The sequence below is a fragment of the Heloderma suspectum genome, chromosome 1 (assembly GCF_057233095.1).
Source record: "Heloderma suspectum isolate Gila_16-S chromosome 1, 16-S_ref, whole genome shotgun sequence".
NCBI classification, from domain to species: Eukaryota; Metazoa; Chordata; class Lepidosauria; order Squamata; family Helodermatidae; genus Heloderma; species Heloderma suspectum.
This window is the reverse complement of record NC_139458.1, coordinates 86014306-86028678: the sequence shown is the minus strand read 5'-3', so window position 1 is coordinate 86028678 and position 14373 is coordinate 86014306. Positions and strand designations below refer to the sequence as shown.

The 14373-nt window shown below is 41.6% G+C and overlaps 1 protein-coding gene across 2 annotated transcripts in view; it reads left to right on the top strand.

The window, feature by feature from the left end:
• EXT2 (exostosin glycosyltransferase 2) overlaps positions 1–10147 on the top strand; it is a 137979-nt gene extending 127832 nt beyond the window's left edge. The window contains exons 12-15 of one of the 2 annotated variants that reach the window (XM_084850915.1): positions 90–218; positions 1357–1439; positions 4895–4959; positions 6236–9889. In XM_084850915.1, the coding sequence (XP_084707041.1) occupies positions 90–218; positions 1357–1439; positions 4895–4958 (276 nt within the window). In that variant the 3' untranslated portion in view covers position 4959; positions 6236–9889. Of the gene's footprint in view, positions 1–89; positions 219–1356; positions 1440–4894; positions 4960–6235 lie in introns of both variants that reach the window. The other variant, XM_084850909.1, reaches the window with a different exon arrangement.
• The last annotated feature ends 4226 nt before the right edge of the window (positions 10148–14373 follow it).

Below are 14373 nucleotides of genomic sequence, written 5' to 3'. Positions count from 1 at the left end.
GTGGTGGTCTTGGTTTAGAAAATCCGCCATTTTTGCAAGCGTGCATAAAATCACATTAACCTTTTCTACACTATGTTTACATTCTGCAGTATTTTAACTACTTGTACACATACAAAATGCCCGGGGACATCAAGAACTGGGTGGATGCTCATATGAATTGTGAAGACATTGCCATGAATTTTCTAGTGGCCAATGTTACTGGGAAAGCAGTAATTAAGGTAAGATTTTTTCAGCTGTTTTTCCTCCCCCCCTCCCTCACACACACACACACACACACACACACACGATAATGTTGCAGTGCGATAAATACTTAGCTGCATACGGAACTTTGATAAGTAAATTTCTGTCTCTCATTTCTCATTTACTTCTGGGATGATCTCACCTATTTGTAAAGGGCCTAAACACCTGACATTGATATGCCATTTTGGTAGTGTAGGGTGTCTGTTCTAATGGTTGTGATCATTCTGACCAGACAGATGTGGGAGAGAGGAAGTCAGTAAGGGAAACCATTTTATTACTGAATAAAATTAAAAGGGGGAAAAATCCGAGGCCATCCCTGTCTATCTCAGCTGCAACAGCTGATTTATAAGAATGTTAATTGCAAGAATGTTAATTGTAAGATCAGTTTTTAAATGAATTTTTATCCCTGAATTAATTTCCTGACATGTTTCAACACGTTTTTCTGGCCTGGATGTTCACTTTGTTTGCTCATTTCAAAGTGTGCCGGCTCGGAATGAGATTGGGAGGCCTCCAGGCGTTACTTCAATTAGCAAGGTCTGCTTTCCTGCCTGTCCATCATCATTTACTCAGACCGGTGGTTGTGTTTCCTAGAAAAGCCTTAGAAGATACAGCATGTGTGTTTGCTGTGAGAGTTTCTGAACTGTACAAGGACACTGCAGAGTAATTTGGCACCTCAATGCAGTTGGGAGAGCCTCGCAGAGTTTGCCAGTCAGCTATTAAGTGAGCAACGTGTGTCTGTTGGATTAAGGTTACAGTGAAGTATGGGAAGCTATATTTCATCGCTCTTATGGCTGCAAGAACAAATGGTGTTTATACAGGGACCTTGGCAGTGAGAAAACAGTCATTAAACAGGAATTAAGGAGCTTGTCATCACCACTACTTTCCACTTACAGAAGGCAAAACCCCTCCAAGCCTTTTTTTATTGGGCCACTGTGAGCTTTGCAGTCAGCTAGGCCAGATGGAACTAAATGGCATAGACTCCCTCCCCCCCATCCCCCTCCTTCAAGGGTTTGACTTACACTGCAGATATGTGCAAGGGCACTCTGCTGGGTTTCTAAGTAAGGGGATTAATGTCTGTACTATTGACAACGTTGTTATCATGCTGGCTTCATACAGGTGACCCCCAGAAAGAAATTCAAGTGTCCAGAATGCACAGCCATTGATGGGTTATCGCTAGACCAGACACACATGGTGGAAAGGTGAGTGTCTCATACCTGCCCCCTTCCCATGCTTAAACCTTTAGTTTCTTTGAAATTAGAAACAAGTTACTCACTGCTTGTATTTACAAAATATTTTTGCGCAAATCTAATCTGGCAAAGCAGGAGTTCAACAGGTCAGTGGTTTTAAACACACACATGTACATTTGTATGCATACACGCACTCCCATTCTAGATTAATTAAAAAATTAATTGGGGCATCCCTTATCTCTAATGGGAAGGCATGTTCTCCCAATAATGCATATAATCATTGTTTTCAGATAAATTAAGGTGATGACCTTATTTGGATAGAGAGAGAAGCAGAGACTAAATGTATATATGGAGGAGAATTATTGGAGCCCAGATGATTGAAACAGCAGTTTGGATTATTGTTATTATTATTATTATTATTTATTAATATTAAAATATGTTAATAGTACGGAAATGCTGTCCAGAAGCGAAATATTGCCAATAGCACACACGCCCCTCTGGGTATCTCCTGTACATGCTTCATTAAAATGTCTCCATTAAAAGCATATTTTACTACTTTCCAAAACAGAGTTTAGTGGTGAGTAGACCATGCTATTGAAGCGGTTTCTGCACACTTTACCTGTCAAGTCCATATAATCATGAAAGAAGAAAAGTATGAAGAGTAATCAGGAATGCATGCTTGTAGGCAAGAGAAAGTGGGAGTGTCATGATGCAGAAAGGTAGGATTATAGGTGATTACAAACAAATTACATGCGATGTGGAAATGTTATCATATTTCAGAGCTCCGAAATTTTGGGAGAAAGGGGGCATCAGGTCAAAAGGGAAGTTCTGTTACAACTATTTGCAAAATACCTATCATTATAGTACATCTCCTCCTGCCTTGCTTGCAATATCACAGTGGGAATATTGTTTTCACTTCGTGCACTTTCCATCTCCAAGTTTTACTGAGAAGTCAGAGATCACTTGTGAAATGGATTCTATCGTAGGCTGTAGGAATGACTGATTTATGACATGAGATTAAGAAAAGTATATATAGCCTGGATAAGAAATTACCACGTAAGTATATGTTTTGGGGTATTGAAGAGTGTAAACACCAAGCATGGTGCTATGTTATTTCGGGTGGCATGAGGGTGGTATATATAATGTGAAATCAGGGGATTAAGTTCAGGAAAAGCCATCAGGAAGTACTGCTCAGTCATGTCATCTTATGCTATGGAATGGTTTCCAAACAGAGGTGGTGGATTCCTTGTGGACTTTAAAAGTGAAATGAACCATATCCTGTTTCTACAAGGGCTCTCAGACTCTTTCCTTGTGATCCTATAAGAGAAAAACCTGAGCCCTCTCCAAACGTAGCAGCATCTTTCGCATTCTAACTAGGCTCTTCCACATTTTGAGAGATAGAACATAGCAGAAACGTCTTCAGCCTGGCAGTCATAGATGAGACAACCTTGAGTTTGGGGGATTTGAAGGTGAGAACTAATTGCTGAATATTCTTCATTTTCAAATATATTATTATTATTATTAATTATTATACATTTCTATCCTGCCTTTCCTCTAAGGAGCCCAAGGCAATGTACAAGATCCTCCTCCTCTCCCTTTTAATCCTCACAACAACCCTGTGAGGTAGGTTAGGCTGAGAGGCTGAGACTGGCCCAAAGTCACCCAGTGAGCTTCATCAACAAGTGGGTACTAGAACCTGGGTCTAGAATCTCCAAGACCCAGTCCAACATTCTAACCAATACACTACACTGGCTCTCAATTTAATAACATCGCCTAGTGTTCAAAGCATCACCAGGCAGCACCTAGTGTTGAATCCTCTTAATTATCCATCTTTTAGATCTTGTGTCTGGCTTTTCAAATTCCTGGACTCAAATTCTCTAGTACTGTAGTATGAAATTTTATTTGTTTGTTTGTTTATTTATTTGCCACCCATCTGGCCGGCTACTATAGGCAGTGTACAATACAAATAAAACAAAATTCAACAAATTACATAACCAACTGAACAAAACAACATTGCTCTAAAAAACCCTAACCCACCTGAAATGCCCGCTGGAACAGCCAGGTTTTCAAAGCCTGGCAGAAGCTCATCAAAGAGAGGGCATGGCAGAGGTCACTAGGGAGGAAATTCCACACAGTGAGGGCCACCACATAAAAGGCCCTCTCCCTAGTCCTCACCAGCCTAGCTGTCCTGGCCGATGGGACAGACAGAAGGCTTTCCGAGGCTGATCTCATTGAGCGGCATCCTTGCTGTTGTTGGAGGTGCTCCTTCAGATAGACTGGGCCAGAACCATATAGGTCAATGCCAACACCTTGAATTGGGCGTGGAAAACAACTGGTAACCAGTGCAACTCTTTCAGCACTGGAGCGATGTGGTCTCACTGACGGCTGCCTTTAATCAGGCGGGCCACCACATTCTGCACCAGCTGCAACTTGCGAACCGTCTCCAAGGGTAACCCCACATAGAGCACATTAAAGTAGTCTAGGCGAGAGGAGACCAGGGCATGAATTACTGATGGGAGCAGATGGTTAGGGAGGTCGGGCACAGCCACCATATCAGGTGGAGTTGGTACAGAACCGCCTGGCTCAAGGCTGATACCTGAGCCTCTGTGGACAGCTGGGAGTCTAAAATGACCCCCGGACTGCAGACCTTGTCCTTCAAATTCCTTTCCAGCATCACTTCCACAGCGCATATGCATGAGTACAGTGTTGAGAATCATCCAGTGGGGGTGGGGGAAAGTATGTGTGAATGCACCTTTGGTACTACTCGTAATGTTTCCCCCATCAGTTTGTGCTGATGCCTCATCTTTGATCCAGATGCGCCATGCCTTAAGGGCAGAGAGAACATTTGGCTTTAATGTCCATTTGGTTTACAGGATGCCATTTAATTATCATTTATATCAGTAGCTTTTATCATGCAAACACCTGCCCTCCCCAAGGAGGAGATCAAGTTGAAGTTCATTTCACACAGGATATTAAAAAGCTACTGTAGTTACCATACTGTATATTTATGTGTTCATTTTGCGCATGTGGAATTGAAGGTTTGCTTGTTTCCAAAACAAAATTTCTCATCCTAGTGCTTGCTGAGAAAATCTTGCAAACGTATAGGCACTGATGACTTCTAACATAGAGGAGAGTTGAAAAGGGTTCCTGTAGTGCTAGAGCAATCTTCCCCAACATGGTGCCCTAGAGATGTTTTGGACTACAACTCTCATCACCCCTGACCATTGGCTATGCCGGCTGGAGTTGATGGGAGTTGTAGTCTAAAACATGTGCCAGGTCAGGGAAGGCTGTCCTAGAGAATGGGACACTTGTTTCCTGCATAACTATCTAGATTACCTCCATGGCAACTGTTCCTTGCTCCTTCATCCTATTGGCCACATGATTGTAATTGCCATCTTTCATCCCCCTATTCCTTGTTTGTCTTCCATCATGAAACCATCTCAACTATTTGACATTGATTTCTCAAGTGTGCTGGGGAAGAGCGGGACTCCTTCACCCATATATAGGAAGTCAGGAGTGCGTGGAGCATAAGGTAAAAGATGTATATTGAGCCCGTCTAAAACAGGGACAGGCAACTTATGACTCTCCATGTGTTTTGGCCTGCAACTCCCATCAGGCCTAACCAGTCTGGCCAATAGTGAGGGAGGATTGAAGTTGTAAGCCAAAACATCTGGAAAGTCACAAGTCAGACACACACACACACACACACACACACACACCAGTCTAAAGCCTCAGTCAACATTCTTGTGCAACAAATATTTGTTAATTTTTAATAAGTGTGCTACTTTTGTGGCCAATTTAAAAAGGGAAGGACCATGTAGCCTCTGTTTAGTATGTTACTTGTGGTTTTTGGATCCATGTTACACGCTCATTGCAATTGATTGTGCTCAGCATCCAGCTAGATTTACCTAGATACCTTCTAGACATCAGAGTTCTAACAATTGCATTCTTTAAAGTATTGTTTCTGTTTTATTTCTAACACCATTGTGTCACATGGAGGGGGATACGGCAGAGTAAGAATCCAATATCCTTTTCGGAAAAGTGAATACTGTATTTCACTTAGCTTGGACAATGAAAATAAACCAGTCAATTTCAGGTTTTGGTTTTTGAGAAATGTTGTATTTTAAGCTTTCAAGTACAATCAGTCCTGTAGACACCATAAAGGAAACCTTATATATTTTATGGAGTGGGGGAGGGAGTGAACTTCTCCAGTGAATTTCTTAAAATAAAAAAACCCCAAGGAATATTTCTGTATGCCTTTGGTTTCCTACATGCTTATTTTTGCAAGCCCTGTACTGAGCCAGATTTGACTTGACAGTGGCTCTTTAAGAGATATGTTGGCAGCTGATCCACCCTAGTTTACAGCATGTGCATTGCTCTAAGAGTGCCTGGAATTCTGGCAGGGTGGGACTCTGACCTCTCTGTGCCCATGTGCAGCTGACAGCATCTCCTTTCTCTGTTGCTGTAATGAAATGTGTCAATCAAGGAGCTTCATGTCCTTGCCAAACCCTGTATGGTGTTGAGGCTCCGCCTCCTGTTTCCTAGATCTGACACAGTGGACTCTAGCTTATGAAAACGGATGCCATAATAAATGTGCTACACTTTAAGGTCCCACTGGACTCTTTATTGCGTTTTCTACAACTTACTAACATGGTGTCTTTTCTGGAATTTATCTCCAATTTGCTGGTAGCTCATGTGGATACTTTGAGAGAAAGCCACGTTATTGTGAGCTGGATAGTGGGTAGTATGTTGCAAAAGATACAGTGGGGCAGTTCTGTTACTAAGCAATGCAATTGTTTCTTTCCTAGATCTGAATGCATTAATAAGTTTGCCTCCGTCTTTGGGACTATGCCTCTGAAAGTGGTAGAACACCGGGCAGATCCAGTCTTGTACAAAGATGACTTCCCTGAAAAACTGAAGAGCTTTCCTAACATTGGAAGCTTGTAAAGAATAACAACAGTGCAAATTGGATATTGGAAGCCAATACGGAAACAGCTATTGGTGCTAAGAAAAGCAGCAGACCTTGGAGAAATGTACCAGGGGGTATTACAGCGAGAGGGGGCAGAGACAGAGCACAAGACTCTTGACACAGGGCAAAGCAGCGCTGCAGTCTTACTGAAATGCCAGATATTTATTTGTTCCATAGAGATTACATACAAAGAGAAACAAACAATACAGAATCTTTGCCTCACACAAAACAGGATTCCCCCCCCCCCCCCGCCCTTAGGGCTGCTGGTTGTCACTTAAATCTCTTGTGGAACACAATCTTGGCCCCTTTGCAAGCCGCTTTCTGTGTTTACTGCACAAATCCCAGCTATGTGCAAGGCTGGCTTACTGGTATCCACTGAGATTCATGATTAGTATTAAGTCTACCAGAGATACGCCGGCGTTTTTGCTTGGTGAGATTAGAAAAGAAAATTGCCATGACATTGGGTTCATCTGTATTACAAGAAAAATATATCAGTTGGAATAGAATAAAGTGGCAGCTGTTCTTTCTTTCACATAGATATACCTGTTCATGGATGTACACATTTCATGTTTCCATCATATTCATAGAAGAGAAGATTGTATGGTTTGATCACCTTCAGGCCAACACACATTTTAAGTATGTGCAATAAATATTTCAATCTTGGGATGTTTTGATACTCCCTTTACCATGCTGGAACATTTTGCACTTCAGATACACATGGTCATAAACTAGCACAGCATCTTAAAAACTACAGTTTGTACCTTGGAGCTATTGTGTTCAGATTCTGAGATACGTTTCCAGAGGGAGTTGCACTTCACAGCTGGATTGTATATGTGTGCAATACATTGATAACCAGATAGAAGTCATTGATTTCTATCTGGTTATCTTCTGAGAGCTACCAAAAGTTAGTGTGTACAACTTTCTGCCCCAAGATAATTAAAACCCACTAAGTAATCAATTTATGCTAAGGTAAGTATGAAGGGTTGAAGAACATGTCCCAGGAAAATATGAGGGGATAGTGCCCTTGGATTTCAAAATTCACTGTCCCATGTCACACTGTAGAAAATAGTTTGTGATGAACTGAGAACAGCACATGTAAAATAGTTAATGTGATGCACCGATATGAGATGATCTGAGGTGTGAACATGCAAGCTTTTGAGTTGTACAAAAGCCTTCACTAGAAGTTAATTGGAATACAACGTTTGGACATATTTATTTTGCTTTTCTTTCTCTTGAACCAGCACAACAGCAGCTGTCTAATACCAAAACTAGAAATAATTTACATTTGTTATAGAGAGTTATTTCTCCATAGTTTAGGTTGATCTGAATAAAAATATTATCTTGCTAAATAGGCTAATGCACATCTAGAAGAAGAAAGAATTTTCCTCTTTGCACCAGCATTGTAATATTTCAGTTAGATGAATTGTGGGAGATCAGCATCTCTCTCTGAGGCCGTCTTAGCTTCTGCTCAAAGGTTATTGAGTCTGCAATGTCTACTCATACGATTTCCCAGCTTCAAACTGCATGACATATGCTAGGAATCTTCTTCATCTTTCTCATCTGAGGCTGAATTGATAAAAGATAAGAGAAATTGCTAAAATCACATGTACTTCAGGCCCGAGAAGGAAATATCCAAACTCCATCCGGAGCATCCTAGTACAAATCTTATTGCCACCTATCATAGTGATGCTGAACATAACTGCAAGGGAACATTCCAAATTATAACTCTCAGGGAATTGTTTATAAAGTAGACTGTCACATTGATTAGGAAAGATTTTTTAAATTACATTCTTTTCTAAACTTCAGATTACATCCTCTGCTGAATTCTTGACTGGAAAATGGTATTGGGTGGTATAGAAGGCTCACTCATTACATAACATCAGGGGCTTTGTTCTGAGTTACACAGAACTCTTCACCGGAAACTGGTTTGAATAAGACATATCACCCTAACTAAGGGTGCCACCGGAAAGGGTGAGCTGCTTCTCTGGGTCCCATTCTTGCCAGTGGATTGAATGGAACCAATTACCTAGGGAGGTGGTGGGCTCTCCCACACTGGAGGCATTCAAGACAAGGCTGGACAGCCATCTGTCAGGGATGGTCTGACTTGGATTCCTGCATTGAGCAGGGGGTTGGACTCGATGGCCTTGTAGGCCCCTTCCAACCCTACTATTCTATGATTCTATGAATGACAAGTTGTCGGAGGGAGTTCGCCATCATCCCAGTATGAAATGTTACTTTTCTGTCAATGAAAATTTGAGCTCAACAATCTAACCACTTATTTAAAGTAAGTTACACAATAGAGGATCAACACTAATCCTACAGTTTTATAAACCTTTACATTCTATCAGCTGCCTCTGGTGTTTGCATCCCTGCTAAGCATTAGATTGCAGTTAGTTATCTTGATGAGTTATCTCATCCTCATCCCATGTTTCTCTGTGCTCAACACTGCTCAGCTGATTGTTTTACCTGTTCCTCTTCAAAGTTCTTTTGTCTTCTTTGGTCTTGTGTGTGTGGGGATGTGTGCTTTCCACTGTCAGCTGAAACAACTACTTCCTCCCCACTGTTGGTTGTGCAATTTAGCGCTAAGCTGGTAGTACAAAAAGCAGTACCACAGCAAGTGGTACAATGTTGTATCAGATTTTGTACCGGTTCCTCATAATCCATTGCTTTGGAATGTGCCACTATGCTTACCCCACCAATGTTCCATCTGCCATTTGGACTAGCAGGGACTAGCAGCATAGTCATTGGAGCAAACCCATAGGGTTTGGAGGTGGCCAGTATGCAGAATCAGTGTGCCTTGAACTGAAGAATTCTTCTGTGTGAGCTGGACTTTGTTTCTAGAAGGGCGATTATGCCAGTATAGTATTACACAAAATTTGCCCTTCATCTGGACTTTGCCACATCGGTGTATACTTTCCTATATGCATAACTGGATGTGTAGTTGTATGAGCAGCTGCTAGTTTCTGAACTTGAGAATGAACTACTAGATTTGCAGAATTAAGTAGAATTCTAACTGGCAAATAGAATCCTGCGACAGCACCATTTTGCACATGACAGTTTTAAAGGTGTACATCTATGATATTTTAAGAGTACATTTAAAAAGTGTAAAATGTGAATGCAGTAAACATGCTTTCACTCTTGCCAGGGAGCTGTGATTGGATGCAGAAAGTATTTTTCTTGCCACTGTGTAATGTGAAAACAATGAGAAGAAGTCTGAAATAGCCACCTGTACCCACCTAGATTCCAGAAGCATTTGTAGTCTTTGCTAATACGATGAAGCCTCAATGAATGTCCCATTTTAAAATGAAAGTCTTCAAGCAGTAAAATGTGTCACATGAATTGTCCTAAAACATTTCACAGCAGTTTTTCTACAGTAAACATTTGTTTTTAATTACCTGTTACCATTCTGTAATGTAAAGGTTGTCCAGGGACCACATTTCCCAATGTGTGTATGTAAATTCATTTTCTTTTTAAAAATAAATGTAACATTTGTAAAAACAATGTTCCTGAGACAATATACTCTCGTGATTGTTAGCATTACTATCTTACCAGTTCATTCAGTGTATGAAATAATATTTGTAATAGGGGAACTACTTTAAAAGAGAAATAGGTGCCAAAGTAAGCTTATTCTATTTCAGGTGTAGATAAACTATTTGCGGAGCCTGTAACTGATCCATTCTGATGTTAAGCACACATACATACTCTCTTTCTCCATGGAATCTTCTAAAAAAAAAAAAAAGACCTCTTCATCAACTGTTTTATGCCCCTAATTATAAATACGTTTGTATGTTTCAGCAAATGCTGTCATTTTATTATCTATAGATGCCTTTTTTTTTTTAAAAGAAGCAGATGTTTTTCTTCTGAATGAACAAGTGGTGCTCTCAATTATGGTATTCTATGTAAGGTATGGAAGAGAGGACATAGGACACTTGGCATTGTGTCTCAGGGTGGGAGATTATGAAGTAGGTAGAGATTTCCTTGCTGCTCCAGTTTTTTATGGCAGACATTGCTGAAATCCAAGGATAAAGCAAAGTAACCCTGATATGCCACACCCATGGTGGGAACCAATGAAGTTAGAGCTCCTTTCAGGAAGAAGTGTTATTTTGTTCTAGTGAGTCCCACTGACTGTTGTTTTAGGGGAGAACCAAAGAGGTCCTATGCTGTTCCTCTGAAGTTGTACCCCAATATCCTGGTCCGTGGATCCTTGCATGCAGCAGTAAACTGCCTGTTCGCCTGCAAGAGGATCTTCTCACAGGGATGATTCTGAGTTTATGAATTGCGTAAGTAGGAATAAGTTAAGGGGTGCCCAATTTCAGAAAGTTTGAGGAAACTCTTCTACAGCAAATGTAGCAGGCTCCCCACTAGTCGAAAGAGCTTGGTTTAACACAGCCACAGTTGGTCTATATTTCACACGCTCAGCATGGAGCCTCTGTGATTAATGTTAAATACATGTTTAAAATATATAAAGGTGGTGGTGGTAGGGTGTGTGTGTGTGTGTGTGTGTGTGAGGGAGATCTATCATGACTCCCACTTTAAAAAGATGTCCATCCTGTTTGGGCATATAAATATACAAAAATCAGCAACCATACTTTTCATTTAGCTGCCTTTTTACTGGTGAAGAGAAGTGGAGGAGGACAACTTGAGTTCCTATCCAGATGGGAAACTGTCAAGTTTGGGTATATTCTCCCTCTAGATGTTCTCTCATGGACTAAGAAGGAAAGGCGGGGGGGGGGGGGGTCTGCCTGCCTGCCTGCCTGCCTGCCTGCCTGCCTGTCTGACTGCAGCCCGGAAGAATGGGGATTTCTCAGTACTTGTTCTTGTTCTACATGCAGTAGACTGAGGAGGTCAAAATCCAAGGTGATAGATTGTATTATACCACTTCGGACTGCTGGTGGGGGTAACCAGTTTTGAATGCTCCCTTGTGTTAAAACCTCCCTTTAAGTAAAATATATAAACAAACACCAGGGCCAAAGATGCAAGCCAAGTCAAGCTCCCTCCTGATTGTGCTAGTTTTCATCTTGCAAGACGTTTTTATGTAGGGGACCTCGCATAAATGTGGTTCCCCACCTGCAGTCATAGGTGGCACCATCCATTCTACCATCTCAGGACTTCCACCTCATTTCCACTTCATTCTGCTACAGGCCTTACCCAGTGATGGGAAGGATGGATGGCAGAGGGAGGCTGAGGCATTCGTACTCTCTCATAATGGGTCTGTGGATTCTTGGGCCTACATTTCCCAACAGCTCCTGCTGTAACCAGTGTCTCTGACCTGGGGAGAAGGATTCATGTGAAGTAGGAGACACATACACACAGAGAGAAAGGAGTACAGACTGGAGCAGAGCTCTGAGGGCTGGTGATGCACCACTGTGGACTCAGAGGTGGAGTAGGTCTTTGTTATCAGTTTGGAAACAAAGGTACCTTGGGGATTGTTGCTGTACAAATTGACTCTGTGTGGAAAGCCCTGGAAAAGGAAGGCCTAGCACAGTCTTCCCCAAGTTGGTGCCCTTCAGATTTGTTAGACTGCTGGCTGAGGGTGATGGGATTTGTAGTCCAACATATTTGGAGAGTGGCAGGTTGGTGAGGAGAAGGCTAGCCTAGCATACTGCTGAAGCTGTGCAAGCCTACAACTGAACTGGCAAATGTGGAAGCCTGAACAGTTACATTTTGAATCCAGTTCTTTTGTGCCCACTAGCCCAGCCCGCCCCAGTGGCTGCAACCTTCCCTGTTTACCAACACCATTAAATAACCTGTTGTTTGTTAACTATGTGTTAGTGTGATTGCTGGAACATACCAGGGTTAATACAGAGGCTTTCAGCACTTGCTTCCAAATCCTGGTTGTACAATCATGCTTGCTGTTGATGTATAAATTCATTACACTGGTGTGCATCAAAACTCTCTGAGACTAAATGAGACCTGAATTGTGGCTTCTCAGACCCTTTTACCAGGAAAAGCCCAAGATGGCTCAGATGGAATAAAGTGTGACAAATACCACGAAAAGGATCCCCAAAATAGCAAAACCATAGAAGTCATTGGAACCCATAACAAATGAGAGAAGTATTATTATTATTAGAAAATAACAGTACAATGTATTACAATGATACATAAAAATACGCATGCTACAGCTAAAAATCACTTCTATAAATTGTACATATACCCAATTGTGGTCTGGGTCTGAGAAGAGAAGATCTCCGGATTGTATTTCATTTCTTCATCAGAACCACCTAAGGAAATTTTCTCATGGAAGGGAGCTGTCTTCTAGTTGTACAGTTTATGTAAGTGATTTTTGGCCACAGCATGTGTATTTTTATGCTTTTTATGTATCACTATAATTACATTGCACTGTTACTTTCTAATTGTAATAATGCTCTCATTTGCTAAATCATTTGCTAAGGGTTCCATTGACCTTGGCTATGGTGTTTGTAGTATAAACTGTGACACAAAAGGTACTGCAACTGGAAGTCTCCACATATTCAACATTGTGATTGTAGGGTGCTTATGCTTGTCGGGTATGCCCTTAAAGCTCTCAGGTCAGTAGGCAAAAGCCCCCCTCCTCCAATTGCCTAAATGTTGGGTGTCGGTTGATACATATGTTTCTTTGAACATGTGGAGCTCCAGCATTAGCAATAGATTTTATATTTCTAACTGGCTAGATCCTGATAAAGAGGAAACATGACCTACCCAACCAGCTGACTAAGTACGAACTCCTCATCCATTGGCGAGGAGGCCAAGGGCCACTGGGAGGCTGAATCTCCTGCCTCCCAGGAAGAATACCATTGCATTGCGGAAACCAGTATGGCTTTATCCATCGGCCTGAGGAAGAGCAGCCACAGGGAACTTGCTTTGCCCCTCCCTGCAAGACATAACACTCAGCTGCCTGCATCTGACAGCTGCCTTGAGGACTGGACGGAAAGCTGATGGACAGCACTCTGACCTCATCCATCGGCCAGAAGACCCAGGTACACTGGGAGGCTGCACCCCTTGCCTCCCAGGAAGAACATCGTGGTGAGGGGAAGACCAGCTGGACCCATCCATCAGCTGGAGAAGGAGCTGCTCCTCCTGTATTTGCTTTCTTCTTCCCTCTCCCTTTTTCCATTTGTATCATGCCTATAGGCAGTGATTGTATATGCAAAACACTTAGAAAATTTTATTCACTTTTTAAGTATTAAATAACAAGAATAAGTTGATGGGCAACTTCAAGGCCCCTCCTGCTCTACCTTCTTAGGGTTTTTATCTTTAAGCCAGACTTGGACTAAATAGCTCTTCAAATAGAGGAGATTTAAAAGTGCAATAAATAAACAAACTTGGCACTTCCAAACACAGAAATATAGACTGTAGTATTAAAGCCGCCATCCCCAAGCTGGTGTCCTCCAGATGTGTTGGACTGCAACTCCCCTGACTGGAGGATGCTGGGAGTTGTAATCCAACACATCTGGAGGACATCAGCTTGGAGAAGGCTGTGTTACCCTCACTCCCCGGCCCTGCAAGCAACTCTCAACACTTGAGAATATTAGAAGGCTATGAACCTCAAAACAAAGTACTTGAATTGAAGCCTATTTAGTTTCTTTTGAAGTTGACAATATTTAGAAGGTATCAAAGTTAGTGGAACATAAGCAGTTTAAATCCAAATGCATTCGCTTACCTGAACTTGGCTCAAAGATCCAAGTTTGTCAGAGGATGAAGAAAAAGGGCCAGTTGACTAAGGAAATGGGCAGTATAATTATACATATGAGCTAACTATTAAAAAAAAAAAACACATTCACACTTGTAGATAGAGTTCACCCTTTTTCAGACAATAGCTCCCATGTGTCTTTTCCCTCCTTTTTATTAAAATAAAAGGTAACGTAGTTCCATGAAAATAGATGTGAGGATTTAGGTTGGGACTAGTTAAATACATTAGTCACTGGTTTTCTAAGATCCTGACAAAAGTAAAACAATAACATAACAGCTAGACCGCGCCCAAACACGAAGGAGGTAGGA